At 40.3% G+C, this 23,679-nt stretch overlaps 1 protein-coding gene across 2 annotated transcripts in view; it reads left to right on the plus strand.

The window, feature by feature from the left end:
• The window catches only part of kcnk12 (potassium channel, subfamily K, member 12), a 38,969-nt gene extending 18,311 nt beyond the window's left edge, over window positions 1–20,658 (plus strand). For both annotated transcript variants that reach the window (XM_056232654.1, XM_056232655.1), the window contains one exon: window positions 19,671–20,658. In XM_056232654.1, coding sequence (XP_056088629.1) covers window positions 19,671–20,563 — 893 coding nt within the window. In that variant the 3' untranslated portion in view covers window positions 20,564–20,658. The remainder of the gene's footprint in view (window positions 1–19,670) is intronic.
• Window positions 20,659–23,679: the final 3,021 nt, after the last annotated feature.

A 23,679-nucleotide genomic window follows, 5' to 3' on the forward strand; every position in this document is an offset into this window, starting at 1 on the left:
TGGGATTGGTTGAGGGATTGGTTGAGGGATTGGTTGAGCAGAGCTGGGATTGGTTGAACAGAGCTGGGATTGGTTGAGCAGAGCTGGGGTTGGTTGAGCAGAGCTGGGATTGGTTGAACAGAGCTGGGATTGGCTCTTGGTTGAGCAGAGCTGGGATTGGTTGAGCAGAGCTGGGGTTGGTTGAGCAGAGCTGGGATTGGTTGAGGGATTGGTTGAGCAGAGCTGGGATTGGTTGAGCAGAGCTGGGATTGGTTGAGGGATTGGTTGAGCAGAGCTGGGATTGGTTGAGGGATTGGTTGAGGGATTGGTTGAGGGATTGGTTGAGCAGAGCTGGGATTGGTTGAGCAGAGCTGGGATTGGTTGAGGGATTGGTTGAGCAGAGCTGGGATTGGTTGAGGGATTGGTTGAGGGATTGGTTGAGCAGAGCTGGGATTGGTTGAGCAGAGCTGGGATTAGTTGAGGGATTGGTTGATGGATTGGTTGAGCAGAGCTGGGATTGGTTGATGGATTGGTTGAGCAGAGCTGGGATTGGTTGAGGGATTGGTTGAGCAGAGCTGGGATTGGTTGAGGGATTGGTTGAGCAGAGCTGGGATTGGTTGATGGATTGGTTGAGCAGAGCTGGGATTGGTTGAGCAGAGCTGGGATTGGTTGAGCAGAGCTGGGATTGGTTGAGGGATTGGTTGAGCAGAGCTGGGATTGGTTGAGCAGAGCTGGGATTGGTTGAGCAGAGCTGGGATTGGTTGATGGATTGGTTGAGCAGAGCTGGGATTGGTTGAGGGATTGGTTGAGCAGAGCTGGGATTGGTTGAGCAGAGCTGGGATTGGTTGATGGATTGGTTGAGCAGAGCTGGGATTGGTTGATGGATTGGTTGAGCAGAGCTGGGATTGGTTGAGGGATTGGTTGAGCAGAGCTGGGATTGGTTGAGGGATTGGTTGAGCAGAGCTGGGATTGGTTGAGGGATTGGTTGAGGGATTGGTTGAGCAGAGCTGGGATTGGTTGGAGAGGTTGGTTGAGCAGAGCTGGGATTGGTTGATGGATTGGTTGAGCAGAGCTGGGATTGGTTGATGGATTGGTTGAGCAGAGCTGGGATTGGTTGAGGGATTGGTTGAGCAGAGCTGGGATTGGTTGAGGGATTGGTTGAGCAGAGCTGGGATTGGTTGAGGGATTGGTTGAGGGATTGGTTGAGCAGAGCTGGGATTGGTTGATGGATTGGTTGAGCAGAGCTGGGATTGGTTGATGGATTGGTTGAGCAGAGCTGGGATTGGTTGAGGGATTGGTTGAGCAGAGCTGGGATTGGTTGAGGGATTGGTTGAGCAGAGCTGGGATTGGTTGAGGGATTGGTTGAGGGATTGGTTGAGCAGAGCTGGGATTTGTGTATCTGAATGTTTGGTGAGCTGTTGTTGCAGTCGTCACTGATGGAAACCTGCAGTGTCAATCTTTCCTCCTTTTCCGCAGTCATTCCAGTGAAATCTTCTTGTCTTGTGCCAGAGAATGATGGGGATAAGACTAAATGTGTAGCACTTTTTGATAAGTTTCATAGTTGTTTTCCAGCAACAGTGCAGATAAATTAATACAAAACTTTCAACTTTCACAAAAGAGACTTCATGGTGACCAACGCATATTGGATTCTACTATTTATCTCACTGTTTTTGAATCGTTCAGTGAGCTTTTGTTCAAATGCAGTCCGAGCCTCTTTTTTAATGCAGCATCTTCATTTGTCAAGCTTTGTATGTGGTCCAGCCAATGCCTCTACTGTTCGAACGCTGCATGCATTCCTCCGTTGAAAAGCCTCATCTCTGTACGCTCTCGTTGGGGTGCAGGTGAGCTTTCCCATTCAAAGGCTGTGTGAACACCCATGTTTGAACACAGATGTGCTTTCCCATTCAAACACAATTTAAACACAGTTTCCGCACACACACTTGGGAAAGGGAATCCTGAGAAGTACTATAATTATATGAAGCTTACAGAAATCTGGGTAATATTTTGATGGTCCCCTTCAGACATTCTCTAGACTTTAATTAACGTTGCAACTAACACTAATGAGAGCAGGGTTAGGATATTCATTGTATTTGTGAGAGATAAAAACTTCTTTGATTGCAAAAATACTTTATATTTGTAATGATTTCCCCCCTTCAGTGAAGTTAAGCCAAAAGCACGACTCTCTAGTATGCGCTCTAGAAGAAGCAATGCAACTATAGTCACAGATGCTACGATGCATTTCCAACTAGTTTGAAATTTGGCCGACCGTCTCTGACAAGCAAAAGCAACAGCCAATGAAAATGTGATTGCATTGAGCCAAACCGGTGCAAACGTCTCTCTCTCCTTTTCCCAGTTCTGTGTAAATGAGTGCTGAAATAAATGCCATGTTGTGTGTTTATGTTGTCAGCTCCCGTTACTATGTGACTTGCATAAGAGTACAGTAAATGCTTTTATTTACAATTTACAGACAGTGGTGTATGAAGAGATGGGCTGATTTCACCATTGCTAGTATTGATCTGATGCCTTACATGTGTCAAGCCACCATATAAACTCATATACTCTACTGTGCAAAATCAATAAATAATAAGTATGCTTCATTGCTCACATGCAGGGTGTTTTTCAGTCTGCTAGCACAGCAAAAAAAGTTGGATTTCTTAAGGTCACGGTGACTTGCTGCATGAGATACTAGCACAAAAACTTTAACAAACTGTAGACCAGGCAAGAGACATGACATATTTTTTTAAACTACTATATTTTACAGTAAAATTGACTGAAAAAATATATTGTATTAAAGGGGTGATGAACTGAGAAATCAAATTTTCCTTGAGCTTTTGACATCTAAGAGGTCATCAAATTATAAGAATATCCTGTAAGTTTCAGAACTGAAAACGTCCTTGTTAGTCCAATAAAAGCTTTTATTGACACCAGGCTCAGCAAACGACTCGTTTTTCAAAGTGGGGAACTATGACGACAAAGAGGATAAAACACCACCCCCGCAGAAGAAGATCAACGCCTACTTCAACACGGCCGGTTTAGCCCCGCCCACCGATTCGCGCATTACACGAAACTCATTATAATATGCAAAACTGTTATCCACTCACAGCAGTGGGCGTTTACTTCCAAGTCTTCAATGCGAGACGCCCATAAAAACCGAGCGTTTTTGAGCTAGGCTCAAAACTAGGGTAGAAAATAGCCTATTACTTATTCATTTTGATGTTTTTGAATGTAAAAACCAAGCGAATGTCATAAGTTGACCTCAGACAACAATATAAAACAATTTAAAAAGCCAGTTCATGACCCCTTTAAAACATATTGTATATATTTCTTTATATTAAATATCTGTGCTTTACAGATTTTCTGTCACACTGTTCCTGATAGAATTGACATTTATCTCAGCTGTAGATGTAAAGTGAATTTAAAGTGTAAATCAATGTTTTTAAATGTTTTTGAGAATATTTTTAGGCTGGTACCAAAATGTTTTTCATTGCACAGCTGCATAACTGTCTCTAAGTGAGTGTTTAATTATATAAATTAAGTTTATACATATATATATATATATATAAATTCCAGGTAACTGTTGGACTTTTTTATTTATTTGATCTACCTTTAAAGAACCACAACAACCACCGAAGCAGGGATTGTGTACCGTTTCACTTCCACTGTGAGTTTAGTTCAATTTAGATCTCAATTCAAGTTCTTAATTTTGTTCTTGCAACATACACTCTTAAAAATAAAGCTTATTTATTGGCATCAATGGTTCCATGAAGAACCTTTAACATCTATGAATTCTTTATAGTAAAAAAAAAAGGTTTGTTTAAAAAAAAAATGTTCTTCACACTAAGAAAAAAATGGTTTCTCTGTCTGCGTTGTAAAAAAAAAAAAAAAAGTTGCCAGCAACTACCAATATTTTTTTTATAATTTTCACAAAAATGTCATGACCAGTGGAATATTTTGTTGTATGAATATCTGAACATGCAATATATCCAAAGAAAGAACAAAAGAAAAAAAGTATTATTCTTGCTTCATGCATTCTTTTTTTATCAACACTTGAATGCGAGTAAGTTTCATAAAAAGCAACATTTGGAACAAAAAGCTGAGAAAATCAAGATTTCTTCAAAGTCTACAACGTGCATAAGCAATGCTTGTATTGCTTGTTTCTCCTTCTTTTATGTCTCTCCTTCCCTCTATAAATGGCATCGCTGTAAAACCAGGGTTGCAGGGTTCTGTTCAGCAAAACAAAAAATAGTGTGTTTGTGTCCCCATAAATAATGAGACGCATGATGTGTACGAGGGCGAGTGATGGGCAGATGGTGTGAAGAGAGCGAGCCAGATACTTCTTACTCAGCTTCTCCTTCCCATCACACCCAGGACCCGTTCTCCGCAGACCCCCTGCACTCCAGCCGGTGACTAATGATTTTCCACAGGAAAAAAAACCCATCTCTCCTCATCATCTCTGTATTTTATGTGTCTGGCTTGATACTCTGATCCCGGAAGACAGCAGGACAACTGAAACGGTCTCTGTCCAGGGCTGGGAAATGCCAGATTGGTGACATTATGCCTCTTACTGTCACTGCGAACAATGATGTTTTTATGTGCTTGCTGGCTGTGTATGGGTTTTTTCAGAGGTGCTAAATAGCTCGACTGTGCTGGCATATTGTGAGGCAAAGATTGCTGCACGCTGCATTGTGTTTGGAGACGAGCTAAAACCATCTGTCGCAGTGAAGCACTCATATGCTATGCATTTCTTAAGAGAAAACTGGCTTACTGCATGACATACTAGCACAAAAACGGTAACATCCTGAAGGCCAGGCAAAAGACATGATGTTTACCATATTTTACAGAACATAAGTCATTTTTTTATCTGAAATATACTGACTTGTATTCCAAAGCAACAAGCAAAACACATGCAAAGCACAAACATTGGATTGGTGCCAAAGAGAGGAACACGAGCCCAAGGTTATTTGTACAGCACATTTACATCAGTTTTGCTTTAAATAAATTTGTTTAGACTTGGCATTTATAATACATGTTGTTTATAATGAATGCCACTATAAATGTTTAATTCCTGTTCTGCTTTGAATACTGTTAAATTTAAATTATTTGTTGTGGATTGAGCTGAAAATACATTTTAATAATGTTGGTGACAATCAAGCTTTTAATTTAATCCGTCTAAATATGTCTATGTGGTGTTTTTAATATGCTTTCAGACAAACCATGTGTAAATTCATAAGTCGACAGCATTGCTGAGTATTTTCTCCTTAAAACTGCAGTGAACCAAAGACAGTCTCAAAAACACGGTTTGAAATCGCTGGTGTTTCTGACGTCACAAACGACCTTGTAACCAATCAGATCAACGTGTGATCGTCAACCAGTGGATCTCTGAGCTGAGTGAGTGAGTGGAGGCGGGGCTCTTTTGCATATTCATAGAACCACGCATACTAAATGAGGCAAGGGTGTCGAGTTACAGTCAAGCTATTTTAAGGCATGAAGAATTTTTTTTCAAGGAAAACATTTTTAAATATGTAATTTTAGTGATCAAAGATGATAAAATGATTGACTACAGGGGGACTTTAAATGTTTTGTTTTATTTGCCAGTACTATTTATCAATAATTAAATGGTTTGGTAAAAAAAAATAATTCAGTATTCTTACACTATGGTACAGATTTTTTGTATATGTACGAAATGAAAACATCCCAGACTCATGGTAAATATGCGACAAGAGGGGTTAATTGTCACACTTTTTCTTTCTCTAGTGAATGTTTTTCAGGGTAGGTTTATTTTTGAAAGTCAATTTCTATATAGATACTCTTGAATTCTTGGCTGCAAAAAAAAAAAAAAAAAAAAGCTGAACATTTCCAACATTATTGAACCGAGTTGGATGAACACACATTGGATCTCATTCATGAAACACGAGCAGAACGGATTTTTGTGTAAATCGTGTGTAAAGTGGTTCTGGCATAAATTTTTGGATTCATTAAAATGTTCGTATTTTCTAAATGTTAGTTGGTACGAAAGAAATCTACACCTGCTCCCTGCACGTGTAAATCGTGAGTTTAACATCCGAACGTTTTAGTAGGGAGGTTAAGCCCAAAAAATAGGCCTTTGACTTCAAGTCATGATGCAAAGGTCTCCTTTGGTATGGAAGTACCTTAGGGTCATACAAATAAATTTATCCTAAGACACAAGTGAGATCACACTTTGTATCAGAAATAAACATGTTTTTTCAAAAATGGCCGCCAATGCGCCGAAAATACTCTAGAGCCCATATCTTTGCTTCTGTTATCGCTATAATGACAAATTTGGTGTCAAAGTGTACATTCTTGGGGTCAAGGAATCCAATAAAATTGGTTTCAAGTTTAAAAAAATAATAATTTTCCCCATACCATGACAATTGGGGGTAAATATGCACATTTCACATAAAAATTGTCATCAGAGTGACTTTACTTATCTTTTCGTTCAAAAACTTTAATTTTGTATTTAAGCAGTGCAGCTACTTCTGTACATTACATTTGTCCTAAGTAGCATGAGATTTCGACCAGTCAGGAGTAGCCTATAGCATATCAGTTCCTGCAACAACACATCCCATCTGCACCAGGAGCTGTGACAGCTGTTGAAGGTCAGAGGTGACAGGTTAACACTTTGAGGTTCGTATTTCGTATTTCGTACTTTCTCATTAAATAATTTTTTTATTTTAATGTTAGATAACTAATAAATAGCTAGCTAGTTGACTATGGAAAAAAAAACCTTAGAGGGAAAACCTCTTTTCTCGAGAATACTGAAGCCAAAAATTATCCTTATAATTTGTATTAATTTAAAACACACTTGCTGCAGCTAGCAGACCTAGGCGAGGCAGCTCGCGCGCCTATTGGATGCTATGCGGCAACTGCTGCAACCTATCGAGGCACTGCTCGTGACGTAAGCACCAATGAGTGGGCGAATGGGCGTGGCTTATGCCTATATAAGCCAGAGCTAGATAAGATGCTCCTTGGTTTTCATCGACTGAAGCGAAACCAGATGGTAGCACAAGCACGGCAGGGTTACGCAACACTCATTCCCTCTTCTAGAGAGAACCGAGGTTACGTTAGTAACCGTGACGTTCTCTTACGAGAGTACTCTCGTGTTGCGTAAGCTAGCTTACGCTACGGGAATCCAATTTAAAACGCTGTGCGTGCTAAATCTACCACAACACTGACCCAAGGGCGAGCGCCCTGAGTTCATATGATATGGGGATATAAAAAGCCGACATTGGGAATGGGCTTAATAAGAATGATATAAGGTAAACGTGGTTACCTTAAATGCATAGAGGGTGCTTAACACGGTATAACAGTCAGGGGAGGCAATAGCCTGCCTGAACTGAAAACTTTGCAGTCCGCGGAACCGAGTCCGGCAGAACTGAGCGGATAAACTAAACTGACAACAGTCTAGCTTGGAGCGCGGGAACTTCCAGGTTATAGAACCCTATAAATGTAGACAGAGAGGCCCAGCCTGCCGCCATACAGATATCGTGAAGGGAAATCCCACTGGACCAGGCCCATGAAGAGGCATGCCTCTAGTGGAATGAGCTCTGACGCCCAGAGGGCAACGAAGGCTCTTAGATGTATAAGCCAGTGAGATAGCGTCCACTTTCCACCTGGAAAGGCTATGTTTCGAGGCAGCTAGACCTTTAGATCGGCCACCAAACGAAACAAATAGCTGTCCTGACCGTCTGAAAGCAGCCGAACGTTCCAAGGGCCCTAACCAGGCAAAGGAGATTCACGTCAGACTCGCTGTCAGATCCGAAGAGAGAATGTCAGATTGAAGAGGCGGTGGTACCAGTACCAGTCGGTCGCCTTCCAAGGTTTCAGAGCTGCGACGCATTTCTGATTGACCCTGAGGCGAAACAGATCGGAGGCCCAAGCTTGAGACGGCACTCGTGCTTTCAGCCACCACTGCAGTGGGCGCATGCGAAGCAGACCCAGCTGGAGTACTGATGATGATGAGGCCATGAGGCCCAGAACCTTCTGAAATCTCTTGAGCGGGACTATAGTGCCGCAATGTTCAGTATGCGCTCTGGCGATAGTCGCACTGTCATTGACAGCGAGTTCAGCTCTGTGCCCAGAAAGGATATTTCCTGGCTCTTCGCCCAATTGACTGTGAGACCAAGATTCTCGAGGTGTTCGAGTAATATGGTCCTGTGTTCTATGAGCTCTGAATGAGATCGAGCTAGAATCAGCCAATCGTCCAAATAGTTCAAAGCTGGCATTCCCTGAAGTTTCAGGGGCGCGAGAGCCGCGTCCATGTACATCATAATATACAGGATGCCAGGGACAGGCCGAACGGTAGGACTGTGTATTGATATGCCTGGCCCTCGAAGGTGAATCTCAAAAATCGCCTGTGACGAGAGAATGTCAGACTCGCTGTCAGATCCACAGAGACTTGTGCTCTGAAAGGAGTGGCAAGTACTTTGGGGACATAATCATGTCTTGGTTTGAGGATGACCTTGGAGTCATTAGGCCCAAACTCAAGGCACGACGCACTAACAGAAAGTGCGTGTAAGTCACCCACCAGATTGACTGAGGCGATAGCCACCAGAAAGGCGGTTTTCAATGAGAGATACTTAAGGTCCACAGACTGTAGAGGTTCGAAAGGGGCACCCTTCATGGCCTCCAGGACCAAGGAAAGGTCCGAGGGGGGGCGAGGAGGGTTCATCCTTCTAGCTCCCCTGAGGAAGCGGACTACAAGGTCGTTCCTACCCAGTGACTGGCCATGCGAATGTTTGACAAACGCAGCAATAGCCGCCACATATACCTTGAGCATGGATGGGGATCTACCCTTATCCAAGAGCTCCTGTAGGAAGGAGAGAACCTCCGACACCCCACAATCTTGTGGATCCAGGTTGCGAGCTGAGCACCAACCTGAGAACACTGACCACTTGGAACCATAAAGCCATCTAGTAGAGGGCGCTCTAGCTTGCGTAATCGTGTTTAACACTCCGTCGGGGAGACTGATGGGTACCCGTTGATGGCCCACACATGCAGAGCCCAAAGCTCGGGTCGTGGGTGCCAAATCGTACCCCCGGCCTGTGAGAGGAGATCTCTCCTCAATGGGACAGGCCACGGAGGCAAGCTCTGAAGCTGCATCAGCTCCAGAAACCAAACTTGGTTCGGCCAGAACGGAGCTACTAGAAGTACACAGGAACCGTTCTCCCTTATAGGCTTGATTACCTGTGGTAACAGCATGATTAGAGGGAAAGCATAGAGAGGGCGGCTGGGCCAGTGATGGGCAGCCCAGCCGCCAGTGATGGGCTGGGCCAGTGATGGGCTGGGCCAGTGATGGGTGCTGAACCCATACAAGGATGCGTTCTGCCAGTGCATGAAGGTTCCGTGATCTCAGACTGCCCTGGCGATTTATGTAGGAAACCACCGACATGTTGTCCGTGCGGACAAGGACAGGGTGGCCCTTTAGAAGGGGAAGGAAGAACCGCAAGGCGTTCTCGACCGCCTTCATCTCTAGACAGTTTATGTGCAAGCTCTTTTCTTGGCTTGACCACAGGCCAAAAGTCGGTCTGCCCTCATAGAGGGCGCCCCAGCCCGAATTGGAGGCGTCTGTCGAAACCACTATCAGTTTAGAGATTACTCCCAGGTTTACACCTGTCTGATACCAGTCGACCGCCTTCCAGGGCTCCAGAGCTGTGACACAGTTCTGAGTTACCTTGAGACGTAAACGACCGGATGCCCATGCTCGACGCAGGACCCACGTCTTCAGCCAGTGCTGTAAAGGGCGCATGCGAAGCAGACCTAAACGAAGAAATTATTAAGTTGTGAATGGACTGTGTGTTTGGCATGCGTTTTTTAATAAAAAATTGCATACTTCACCTCCAATTGTCATGTTAAGGACAACATTATTGTTTTTTAGTCTTGGAACCTATTTTATTGGACTCCTTGACCACAAAAATGTACCCGTTGATACCAAATTTGTCATTATAGCTATGACAGAAGCAAAGATATGGGCCTCTCAAGTATGGTCGGCGGCCATTTTAAAAAAATGTGTGTATATAAGATACAAAATGTGATCTCACTTGTGTCTTAGGATAAATTTATTTCTATGGCCCTAAGGTACTTCCATACCAAAGGGGACCTTTGCATCATGACTTGAAGTCAAAAGTCACTTAACCTCCCTACTATTTTGCTCATTAATAACTAAGGCTGCATTTTAATTCACCTTAATTGGGTACATATTTACACAGCTTTTTGAAAACCTATTACATAGTAATTACATACGGTTTTTCTTTTGACTTCTGGGACTGTTTGATTAACAGATGAAACTCCAGTAACTGCATCTGTAATATGCTGCCAAGCTTGCTTTTCTTTAGGACCTGATACGCCACTATGTAGCCTACGCTTGAAAATAAAATGTGGTGTTTTGAATGAACTTCTGATAATAAAACTTCGATTTCTGCATCTGAGAAATTTTTCTTCTTCATTCGCTTTTGAGAAGACATGTTGAAATCCTTCGTTTGGTGTCATAATATGATGCCCATATATAGTTGTCAGTCGGATTTAATGGGCGGGATTTATGGTAATTGAGAATGAGCGTGCACGCGCGTCCCATTTACAACTGATTGGAATTCATTAACACACACACACACACACATTTCACTATCACATCTGACGTTTACGAAGTATTTGTGAATCAGGAGATGAGTTTTCGGGAAGGTCTCTTTACGCGCAAAACACTCTTATATTTACTCGTATATATACGAATGTTTCATGAATGAGACCCAATGACTGTATAGTGGGGCATGTTGTCACACTTTATGCAATAAATTGGCACACTTCAATAATGTCCCGCTCTACACTTTTTTTTTCTTTTTCATTTACATTCATGCATCTGGTATGCTTTTATCCAAAGCGACTTACATTGCATTCACCATACATTTTATTAGTTCATGCATTTGCTGGAAATCAAACCCATGACTTTGCCGTTGCCAGCGCAACTGCTTGAGCTCTAGAAATGAACATAACCGTCCTGTGGCTCAAACAGTAGAGCGTTATGCTAACAACACCAAGGTCATGGGTTTGATTCCCAGAGAATGCATGCATAATGCATCAAATGTACCTTGAATGCAATAAAGCAAGTCACTTTGGATTAAAGCGTCTACCAAATGCATGAATGTAAATGTCCTGTTTCACTTGCAAATGCGTTATATTTAATAGAATTGTCCAGTTAGTCCATGCTAAGAGCATCTTTGTCCATTCAAGGCCATTCAAAATGATATGTGTATTCTGATCTTTTAAATCTCAGATATTCATTATGGTTTTTCAAGTGGCCAATTTTCATTTTTGTTCTCTCAAATTACACTCTCCTGTGATTCCAGGAATTATAGACCTCTTTTGGGTACTTTACAGAAATAAAATGGGTTGTGAATTTTGAGTAATGTTGCTCGAGTAATTAATTGCTTTGATAATTAACAATATTTTCTGAAAAGAGCTTTTATTGTCATGCAGACCTCAAAACGAAATATACATCTGGAGTTTCTTCAGTGTGGTGGATTGTTTCCAGATTGTCCTGAAAATCAAAAATAAGATCATAAAACGATGTCATTGTTGAGTTGCTCAGCAGTTTTGAGTTGTAACTCTCTCCACGATGGCGATGGATGTTGTGTAAAGTCCTGCAGGTTATTTTGGGAGTGTTTGCTTCTCTCCAGCTCTGTCCCTGAAGTCTCTGGAGATCCAGTCTGAAGTGTTGGCTCTGAAACAGCACACAGAATCGATGCTTCGGGGACGGAGGTAACTGAGATTTTAATGAAGGAGAGCTGGACAGCCCTTGGCAGACGAAACCTCAATGCCCTCTTAACAAGAACACTCTCCAGGCCAGTGGAAAAACGAGTAGAGTTAATTAATTAGAGATGAACGGCCAAGAGGCTAGATTTGATTCTGTTCTCTTTTTCTCTTTCTAAAGAGCTTGATTGTGCCGTGTGGTTTTATGCCGGAGCGAATGGGCTGTTGATCAGGAGAGGCTGTTGTGCATCAGGATGCTCCCCTGCTCAGCCTAGGATTATTTTTTGGTGTGTGTATGTGACTATTGAAGTCGTGCAGTTGTGTTACCTAGACAGAGAATGTTGTTTGTGGTTGTTGGATAATGTTTCAGTGCCTCCTGAGGCTAAAGTGTTATCTAACAGGCCACAAGGCATCATGGGGTGTTTCCATGGGCATTTTTTGGTTCTGCAGACTTTTTATGTTTTTATTTATCTAACTATGTCCAACAGCTTACTATGGAAGCTTGTTTCCGCCACTGAATAAAAAAAATGTTTTAAAAAATTGCGACTTTTTATCTCACAATTGCGAGATATAAAGTCGCAATTGTGAGAAATAAAGTCGCAATTGCGAGAAAAAAAGACAAAATTGCATCTTTTTATCTCAAAATTCTGACTTTATAACACATATTTGCGAGTTTATATCTCGAAATTCTGACATCTTTTCTCAGAATTGTGAGATATAAACTTGCAATTGCGAGTTATCAGGCCAATTCTAAGGGGAAAAAAGGCTAACTTTTTCCCCCTCAGAATAGTTTATATCTCACAATTCTGACTTTACAACACGCAATTGCGACTTTATATCACGCAATTCTGACTTTATAACACGCAATTTCGACTTTATATCACGCAATTCTGACTTTATAACACGCAATTGCGACTTTATATCACGCAATTCTGACTTTATATCATGCAATTCTGACTTTATAACACGCAATTTCGACTTTATATCACGCAATTCTGACTTTATAACACGCAATTGCGACTTTATATCACGCAATTCTGACTTTATATCATGCAATTTCGACTTTATATCTCGCAATTCTGACTTTATAACACGCAATTGCGACTTTATATCACGCAATTCTGACTTTATATCATGCAATTCTGACTTTATAACACGCAATTTCGACTTTATATCACGCAATTCTGACTTTATATCATGCAATTCTGACTTTATAACGCGCAATTTCGACTTTATATCTCGCAATTCTGACTTTATAACACGCAATTGCGACTTTATATCACGCAATTCTGACTTTATATCATGCAATTCTGACTTTATAACACGCAATTTCGACTTTATATCACGCAATTCTGACTTTATAACACGCAATTGCGACTTTATATCACGCAATTCTGACTTTATATCATGCAATTCTGACTTTATAACGCGCAATTTCGACTTTATATCTCGCAATTCTGACTTTATAACACGCAATTGCGACTTTATATCACGCAATTCTGACTTTATAACACGCAATTGCGACTTTATATCACGCAATTCTGACTTTATAACACGCAATTGCGACTTTATATCACGCAATTCTGACTTTATATCATGCAATTCTGACTTTATAACACGCAATTGCGACTTTACAACACGCAATTCTGACTTTATATCACGCAATTCTGACTTTATAACACGCAATTGCGACTTTATATCATGCAATTCTGACTTTATATCACGCAATTCTGACTTTATAACACGCAATTGCGACTTTATATCACGCAATTCTGACTTTATAACACGCAATTGCGACTTTATATCACGCAATTTCGACTTTATATCACGCAATTCTGACTTTATAACACGCAATTGCGACTTTATATCACGCAATTTCGACTTTATATCACGCAATTCTGACTTTATAACACGCAATTGCGACTTTATATCACGCAATTCTGACTTTATAACACGCAATTGCGACTTTATATCACGCAATTCTGACTTTATATCACGCAATTCTGACTTTATAACACGCAATTTCGACTTTATTTCATGCAATTCTGACTTTATATCACGCAATTCTGACTTTATAACACGCAATTTCGACTTTATTTCATGCAATTCTGACTTTACAACACGCAATTGCGACTTTATATAAAAAAATTCTGACTTTATATCTCGCAATTCTGACTTTACAACACGCAATTGCGACTTTATATAAAAAAATTCTGACTTTATATCTCGCAATTCTGACTTTACAACACGCAATTGCGATTTTATATCACGCAATTCTGACTTCATATCTCGCAATTCTGACTTCATTTCTCAGAATTGCGAGATATGAAGTCAGAATTGCGTGATATAAAATCGCAATTGCGTGTTGTAAAGTCAGAATTGCGAGATATAAAGTCAGAATTTTTTTATATAAAGTCGCAATTGCGTGTTGTAAAGTCAGAATTGCGAGATGTAAACTCGCAATTGTAAGATAAAAAGCCGCAATAACCTTTTTTATTTTTCATTCTGTGGCAGAAACAAGCTTCCATAGCTTACAGTATATACTGTGATTTTCATTGTAAACCTTTTTTTCTTTTTTTTTTTTATAAAATTGCTGAAAATTCCTTTGATTTGCTAAGGCTGATTCAACGTTATTATAGCTAACTAAAACCATAAAAAACAATTAATGTTACAATTACTTTGTTTGTAACATTAACTGAAATAAAATTGTACTTAATTCAGCTAGTTGCCAAGGAAATATTTCTCATTTTCATTTAGTTTACCTTGATATACTAAAATAACTAAAACTGAAATAAAACTTTATAAAAACTATATATACATTTTTTTTTTTAAATGAATAAAATGGCAAAAACAAAACACAATTACCAAAATGTTTGGTTTCACTTTATTTTGATGGTCCCTTCAACACATTCTGTTGACTATGAGTAACATTGCACCTACATGTCCACTAACTCTCATTAGGGTGTTATAGAGTATTAGTAGACTGGTAGGGTTAGGGTAGGAATAAGTCGACATGTACTTGCAAAGTTACTTATAGACATTAGAATAGTTTTAGCAAATACATGTTTTCAAAAGTTACCTACAGGAGCTTTAATAAAAACTATAATAGTATCTCAATGATATTAAACTAACACTGGGCTGATTTGATAGCTAGCATTTTATTGATCCCAAACAGACCTACACATCATTAAGTAATATTTTTACACTTTTTGAATAATTTGAGAAAATGTTAAGCTTGATTGGAAATTACACAGAATAATATAGCCTGCCCTATAGTCTGTTCACAAGTGATATTCGTAATTTTTGTGGTTTAGGCATAAAGTTTTTACCATTTACCTTTTATTTCTCATATTTCATCTCCTTGGCAAACAGGTGTAATATCTTTAAGGGGAAAAACCTTATTATGGCCGATATATATATATATATATATATATATACCTTTTGTTGTGCTTGATAGTTGGAAAATCTCCCACTGACTTGCATTAACAAGTCAAGTCACCTTTATTTATATAGCGCTTTTAACAATACAGATTGTTTCAAAGCAGCTTTACAGAGAAAACAGGAAAATAATGCAACAAAGTTTGTTTCAAGAAGAAAATAGCGTCACAGTCCAGCTTAAGTAAGCTCAGTGATGTTTCATTTTTGTTGTAAAAAAGTTATTAATTTAGTTCATTTATATATACAGTCGCTCTGGAGAAAACCGTGATGTCATCGTCCAGCTCAGTTCAGTTCTCATATAATGCTGTCAATGCAGGCAGATCAATAATATTGTTGAATATTAAGTTAAATGTCCCCAACTAAGCAAGCCAAAAGCCAATGGAGACAAAGGCGACAGTGTCAATGAACCAAAACTCCATCAGTGACAGAATGGAGAAATAAAGCTTGGGAGAAACCGGACTCAGTCGCTCAGTTCTCCTCTGGCCAGCGAACGAACAGTGTGTGATTATGATTCAGGGAGCATTACAGGTCAGAAGTCAGATTGGATCAGAATATCATCCAGTTTCTTCTGGTTGAAGATCTGAGTCACACCGGTGGAGACGGGTTTGTAGAGGATCAGTGCCGATGACTGTCGTGTCGATGAGGCCTTCACAGGGAGAGTCTAGTTGACACAAGCTCTGCTAACACTTCAGGGATGCGTTGTGGTCGTGTCCAGGCGCAGGTCCCGCGTCTGATCTGGATCCGGCCCGGATCCGGCTGATTACAGTAAGCCTCGGAATAAACAGAAAGATAGCGTGATGCCATTCTTCTTATGATGTAACGAGTACATCGGGTGGTATAGGAACTAACAGAATTTCACAGAATGTTACTCTATGCAATGCATTGTGTATGAAACAACACATGAAATCAAGATTATATAACTAGAAGTGTTTGCATTCAACATAAGCTTACCTGAAATCTTAATGCTATTCTTTTTCAGCAGAGTTCATTCATCTCTTTCACTTTCTCTCACTTTAATCAGTTGAAGTGTTGCTTAAAAAAGGGCTTTATCTTTTTCTCCCAGGGATTTTTTTAATTATTCAGGAGACTCTATACGCTGATGTGTTCCAGATGCAATCCTCCAGAAAACATCCTCTTTACAGTTTTTCTCGATTGCTTAAACACTATAACCAGGCTTTTGAACTAAAATTTCAAAACTATAATGCCATTTATCAAAAAGCACACCCATTTCACTGAACTATGAACACTATTCCCATGTTTTGACACATTAGTCAGATTTGTTGAACTGTCACAGCAAAACTCTACACACAAATCCCTTCATTTCTCATTGCCTACACCACGTGGTCATTTAAAAAGCACTAGCATTCAATATTGTTCACTCAAGTCAGCACAGCTTCAGCTCAGTTAGCACACAATTACCCAGGTGAAAACACTAAGAGTCAAAATTGAACACACATCAGTCAGATCCTTTAATAGATAGATAAAAGGTTATACAATCTTTTATAAAAGATAAAAATCAGTTTACTGAGTTTTGGAACAATGGATCCACAGAGAAATTAAGCAATATGTCGAGGAGGGAGAGGAAGAGGAGGAAGAGGAAGAGGAGGAGGAAGAGGAAGAGGAAGAGGAAGAGGAGGAGGAGGAGGAAGAGGAGGAGGAGGAAGAGGATGAGGAGGAATAGGAGGAGGAGGAGGAGGGAGAGGAGGAGGAGGAGGAGGAAGAGCAGGAGGAGGAGGGAGAGGAGGAGGATGAGGAAGAGGAGGAAGAGGAATAGGAGGAGGAAGAGGAGGAGGGAGAGGAGGAGGAGGAGGAAGAGCAAGAGGAGGAGGGAGAGGAAGAGGTGGAGGAGGAGGAAGATGAAGAGGAGGAGGAGGAAGAACAGGAGGAGGAGGGAGGAGGAGGAGGAAGAGGAATAGGAGGAGGAAGAGGAGGAAGAGGAGGATGAGGAAGAGGAATAGGAGGAGGAAGAGGATGAGGAAAAGGCGGAGGAAGAGGAGGAGGAGGAAGGGCAAGGACAAGAAGACAAGCAGTCTCGGATGAAATTCAAGCCACTTTAGTTGGCCATGTCCTTCTCCATGGTGTGACTATGAGGGAGGCTGGGCAACGAGTACAGACAAATTTGAGTCGCTTCACCGTTGCCTCCATCATCAGAACCTTCAGGGAGGAGTGGTGGCAAACACATTTCTATCACTGAATAAGAGACAAACATTTCCAATTGTCTTTGATGAGGTTCATGTTCTTGCAAGAAAAGGCCAGCAGTCGTACAGTCACACAGAGTGTGTGTGACAGTGAAGGGAGGGCATCCTTTCTCCTTTATAGTCTTACCTCCCAGAATGTTATCAACCATATGTGGAACATTCTTAGACTTGTTCATCATATTGTATCCTTGAGTGGAGGCATGTACCCACACTCTTTACCATTCCAATACAATTCCATATTTGAATAAGGTTTGTGTGTGCTCTTTTACTGTCATATGATGCTCACACACATCTTACGTAAGAGTGGGAGCGAGTAAAAAAAAAAGATGGATGGACCACAAGCAACATGACTTACCAGTTTTGGAAATGTTGTTTTGAATTTATAGCACCAGTGTGTAAGACTATGTTGTAGTGTGTGTATTTTTGAGGGCTTGTGTGTCCTGTCTGAGGGCAAAGTTAGGTTTTTCAGCCAGAGTGAATGGTTTTGAGTGTAGAGCTTCATTTTGACCTGAAAATAGGATGTTTGGGGAATTGGGTGAGACGTTATGGATTTGTGTTTACTGTTTTGAGAATAGGAGGCATAGTTTCAAGAAATGTGTTTAAGCAATCGAGAAAAACTGTAATATATAGCCCTCTAAATCAATTCCAGCTCCCTGTCAAAGATGAGCTAGTTTAATCACTTGGATGTACGTATGTGGCAGCATTGCTGAAGGTCAGTCTTTAATGGAATAATCAAATTTTGGGGATATCAGCTAAAAATAATTCCCAGCATTCGCAGTCAAGTCAAGTTATAGTGAATGATTTTGCAACCTTCATCTGGACAGTGAAAACCATCACATTCTGCAAAAACATCTCTGAAGACTTCTTCTGAGAGCATTTAGCTAACTCATAACCTTATATTTATAAATATTAACATAATACTGTTCGGCATACGGGAGAATCTCACAAAAATGCCACATTTCTTACATTTCATTAGTAAAACCTAGTGTAAAACTGTTTTTTTTTTTTTTTATCAGCATAAATTAAAGGCATGCAACTACCGTGTTTTGTAAAATTGGTAGTTTAGGGTTCAATTTTCACTATTAACTAATTGCTTCTAAGCATGCATATTAGGCTGTTTAAGCACATATTAATGCCTTATTTTGCATGATCATATTATACATCCCTTAATAGCTCAATACCTAAACTTAATAACTACTTACTAACCAATAAGCAGTAATTAGGAGTTTATTGAGGCAAAAGGTGTAATAGTTAGTTAAGAGTGAGAATTGGACCCTAATATAAAGTGTGATCATAACATTTTAATAATGTACCATTTTATGCTTCAAAGTAATGAGAATTTGGGGAGTTTAATAGTTATGAAAATGTCAAAATGCTAATAAATCTCAATTGTCTTATATAAACAGGCGTCATGTTCTTTATATAAAATATATTTACTTTACACCGACATGTTCTTGACAGATTTACCCTTACAATCGCAGAATGCACAAAGGCCTCCCTTGGCAGTGATCTTTTTAAAAAGTCAAGTCAAGTGACCTTTATTTCTATATCGCTTTATACAGTACAGATTGTTTCAAAGCATATTTACAGGGATAACAGGGAAATGATTTAATGATGCAAACAGAGTTCATTTCGGCTGTACGGCAGCTCTAAAAGAAAATAGTGTCATTATTCAGCTGAACTCAGTTCAGTGTTGATTCAGTTCTGGCTTAAAGATCATCCATTATTAAACTAGTTCATTTCATCTATAAAGCAGATCTGCAGAAAACAATGATGTCATCGTCCAGCTCAGTTCATCTCTAATCCAATAGTGTCAGTGCGGTCAAATCAATAATATTGATCTGACTGTACTTTTGAATAATAAGTGACCACCTCTGTACCTTATTTTCCCCCTGAAGGTTGCATATTAGACCTAAAATGGTACATATTAGGAGCTTTTTTTTTAAAGAGTAGCGCCCCAGGGACAGCTTTTTTTGGTAACACTTTACAATAAGGTTCATTAGTTAACATTAGTCAATGTATTAACTAACATGAACTAACCATGAGCAATACATTTGTAACTGGATTTAAATAAATACACAGCTGTTCATTGTTAGTTCATGTTAGTTCACAGTGCATTAACTAATGTTAACAAGATTTTAATAAATGCTCATTATTCATTATTAGTTCATGCTAACTAATCTAGTTAACTAATGCACCTTATTGTAAAGTGTTACCCCCTGTTTTATATAAGAGTGTATATACTTCTGTAGCAGTGCTCATTGTAATGAGCTGTTGTGGTCTTTCTCTCCGCAGGATTCGGGATGACCACCCCTGTGACAGTAGCTGGAAAGATCTTCTTGATCTTCTACGGTCTGTTAGGTTGCGCGGCCACCATCCTGTTCTTCAACCTGTTTCTGGAGCGCATCATTACCCTGCTGGCTGTGGTGATGAAGGCCGTTCGTCTTCGTCGTCTGAGGACCAGTGGTCTCCTCCCGCCGGGGATCTGCACGGACTTCGCCGCAAGTACGTTGCCAGGCTGGAAGCCCTCGGTGTACCACGTGATGCTCATTCTGGGTTTGTCGGCCATCGTGATCTCCTGCTGCGCGTCGGCCATGTACACTCCAGTAGAGGGCTGGGCGTACTTGGACTCGCTCTATTTTTGCTTCGTCACCTTCAGCACGATTGGGTTCGGGGATTTGGTGAGCAGTCAGAGTGCTGTGTACGGCTACCAAAGCCTCTACCGGTTGGCTAACTGTCTCTTCATCTTGGCTGGAGTATGTTGCATCTACTCTCTCTTCAATGTCATCTCGATCGTTATCAAGCAGGTCCTCAACTGGATGTTGGGGAAAATGAGTTGCTTGTGTTGCCAACGCTGCAACAAAGCAAACGCTTTCTTGGGACGCCGCAACGCCATCAGGCCCGGCTCACGCCTCCGAAAGGGACGATTCGGGCAAGCGCCGGACTCGGACGGGCCTTGCGACAGCGACACGGAGGGCCGTAGGCTTTCGGGTGAGATGATCTCCATGCGGGACCTGACGGGATCCAATAAAATCTCACTGGCTATTATGCAGAAACAGCTTTCGGAGTCAGCAAACGGATATCCCAGAACGGTCTGCGGAAGCTCGAGGCAAAACGGCTTTTCCGGGGGCGTCGGTGCTCTCGGCATTATGAACAACCGATTAGCAGAAACCAGTGACTCTAGGTAGAGCTAACCTTTGCCTAAACAGGGTAAGCATCTCAAAAAAAACGATTATCTTTAGCAGTAAAACCTCTCCAACTCTCTCTGGAAGTAAAGCGGCTTGGATTTGCGATTGATTTAGTTTAAATTTCCAGACTCTGTCTTGAGCTTGTGTAGAACAGCATGACATGCATGAACTGTGTAGGATATCCTTTAGGGTTTTCGGACTGCAGCATATGCTAGGAAGTAATGGTGCGTTCAAATCACGTTAGAAAGATTGTATTTACGAGTTAAATGCGCATGAACGGCACCACAAATTCGCAATTACGATTAGAGACACTGAGTGAGAAAACATGTCGGATGCAGCGTCTGCATTAAGTGGTATTTCTTTAACAATAAAACTAAGTTGCATGTACAAGTAAAATATCATATACTATATAATACTGATAGTATTGTGCAATTACTATAGCATATATAATAAATCAGTTTACTGCACCTTCATAAATTGATTCAAAACAGAAAAAGCATTCTTTATTCATTTTGTAAATGTTAAAAAACTGAAAATTGTTGAATTCCATGCAGAAAAGGCCATCTCGATCCGACCAAAGTAATTACAACTTCCCAACTCGTAAATACGAACTTCCCTGGAGGACTTGCTCGCACCATAAGTGACTTTACATATTCTAGTAATCAACCGTAACAAACCCTGATTATCATGTTTTCTAGAATTTGTAGACAGTACTGCTGTACTACAGTAACTAAACCTAAACAAACGCTCTGAAGTTAGACTTGACTATTCTACCAATGGCTATTCACATGATTAGAGCTTTTCAAATCTCAAATACGTAGAAGTAGCATCCTTTTTACTCCATTCGGATAGCACACTCGATTTACAACTATGCATCATCTCCATGTCGCAAACGTTTGAGTTTTTACCAGTTCGCTGTGCATTAAATGTATGTACCTCACTCCTCAATGAAAAGTCCTTACTTTTGAGTGTGTACTTGTATTTTGGACATACTACAAAATCTCAAAATAACACAGGCTCACTTGTTATGTACAGTTTGTTCATGCACCAAGAACTGATGATGGATATTATGTGAGCTAGTATGCAGCATTAGTCAAAGAGAAATGTAGAGCAAAAGCTTCTATAGTTGCGAATGATGACTTTACAGTATGCAGATTAGGGGTTGGGAGGTTTGTACTGTATAAGCGAGTGCATTTACTGTACCCCTTCAAATCGGTGTTCCTGTCAATAGGGATCTCATGGAAAAGAAGTGCCACTGTTTGAAACATTCAGCTGAGGGTTTTACACCCTCGTATAGTGACAGGATGAGATGCACCAAGGAGAACTTCAAAGCCAAACTCTGTTGTTCCCCAAAGAGGAGAGAGGAGGAGCTGAAGAGATGGAGTGAGACAGAGTGAAGGAGAATAAAGTGAAGAAGCCCTGAGAGAGAATATGAGCCATCTATCAGACTTCCAGCGGATCTGCCAGACCGAACGTTAGTGTCCGCTATCGTCTTATAACAGCGTCGGTAGAGTTAGGAACAGTCCGCTTAGATCATATTTGCTACAATATAGTGTGGGAGGATGCCTGGTTTTCAACAGAGAAAGCTTCTTATAGAACAGTCTTAGTTGTTGAATAACCGTTTAGAAAGAAAACCAGCTTTGTGCATGCTATATCGTTCGACACAATGAATGTGTTTACATGCACAATCCTACACTGATTGTGCTTAAAACGCAGACAACATGAGCTTAATGAGATTTGCGTGAAATGCACATGAGATTTTGAAAATGTAAACAAGACATGCACAAACTGAGTAAAGCAACACAATTCTGGTGTGTGTGTTTACATGTAAAGTGGAATTTTGCTTTTTAACCTTTTGCAACCTTCCCAGTTAAAAGAACATGTCGAGCTGTTTACGACATGACCTTAGATCCCGCACGTAAATGCACTCATTAACATAGTTATTACGATTTGGCTTTGCATTTAAATGGCTTGATCGACGTTCTGTCAGCTTATTCAGTGTGGACGTGACTGTGTAACGCTGAATCCTGATCGTTTCAAAATCTCATTTAAAGTGAGTGTTGGCAGTTTCATGATTTGCACAAACCCCTAAAACAGTTTTTTTTAATAAGCAGATTTTTGATAATTTTCAATATTTTGTTGTGCATGTAATAGGGATGCAACAATACAGTTAGCCCACGGTTCAATACATACCTCGTTTTTTTAACCACGGTTTTCGGTTTGGTTCGGTTCTGATGGCTTGACACATAAGTGTGTTTTTTTGTTATTCTATGCTTAGCCGATAGGAACAGTAAGAGGTTAAGGAGAAAAAATAAAAAGATTTATTGCAATACTCCTTTATTTTACTTAAAAGCTAAGAAAAGTCCACTAGTTCCTAGTGTATTGTATAATATAAAATGAACAATGACATTTCACAGCTGCTGGTAGCCCATGTACAAACTAGGGAACACATAAATTCCTAAAATTTGAAAATAAACATACTTGTGAAGTTGGTAAATATAAATTGACCATTTCAAATAAACATACTTGCACTTCAGTAAACATGAATAAACCATCTTAATTAAACTTAACAGTACTCCGGTACAAGTGTTTCCGTTTGAGTAGGCTACACGTGTAAAACAATGCTTGCACACAGTAATTTTTTTGTTTACCGTTTTTTCTTCCTCGGCATTATACTCAACGGCAAAACCGAAATGTCCCCACACACACCACGGATTTGAAAAACGCCTCGTACTGTAGACTCACTTCGCCGCTTGCCATGTTAAAGTGTGGAATGATGGTTAAGAGACGCGCGCCCCCTAACTTTAGACCATAGTGATTGAATATTTACTCGCGGGGAGGAGTTTCCTCATCTCAGCTCGTAGACTTACAGGCACACACAAACAGTCAATTCGGAGAGAAATAAAACGCACATAAATTATTTAAACGTAAAACCGAAAAACACGCAATTCACAAGCGCGTATTGAACCGTGGATGTCGTACCGAACGGTTCAATATTATATTGAGAATTGTGGCATCCCTAAACACACTCAATATAAGCTCATATACTCATTTACCCTCATAATGTGCAATTTTAAAACATGATTCTGCACTTGTAAATGCCACAATGCATCACT

Source organism: Rhinichthys klamathensis, unplaced genomic scaffold (genome assembly GCF_029890125.1).
Source record: "Rhinichthys klamathensis goyatoka isolate OS25496 unplaced genomic scaffold, OSU_Roscu_1.1 h1tg000352l_1, whole genome shotgun sequence".
In the NCBI taxonomy this organism is placed as follows: Eukaryota; Metazoa; Chordata; class Actinopteri; order Cypriniformes; family Leuciscidae; genus Rhinichthys; species Rhinichthys klamathensis.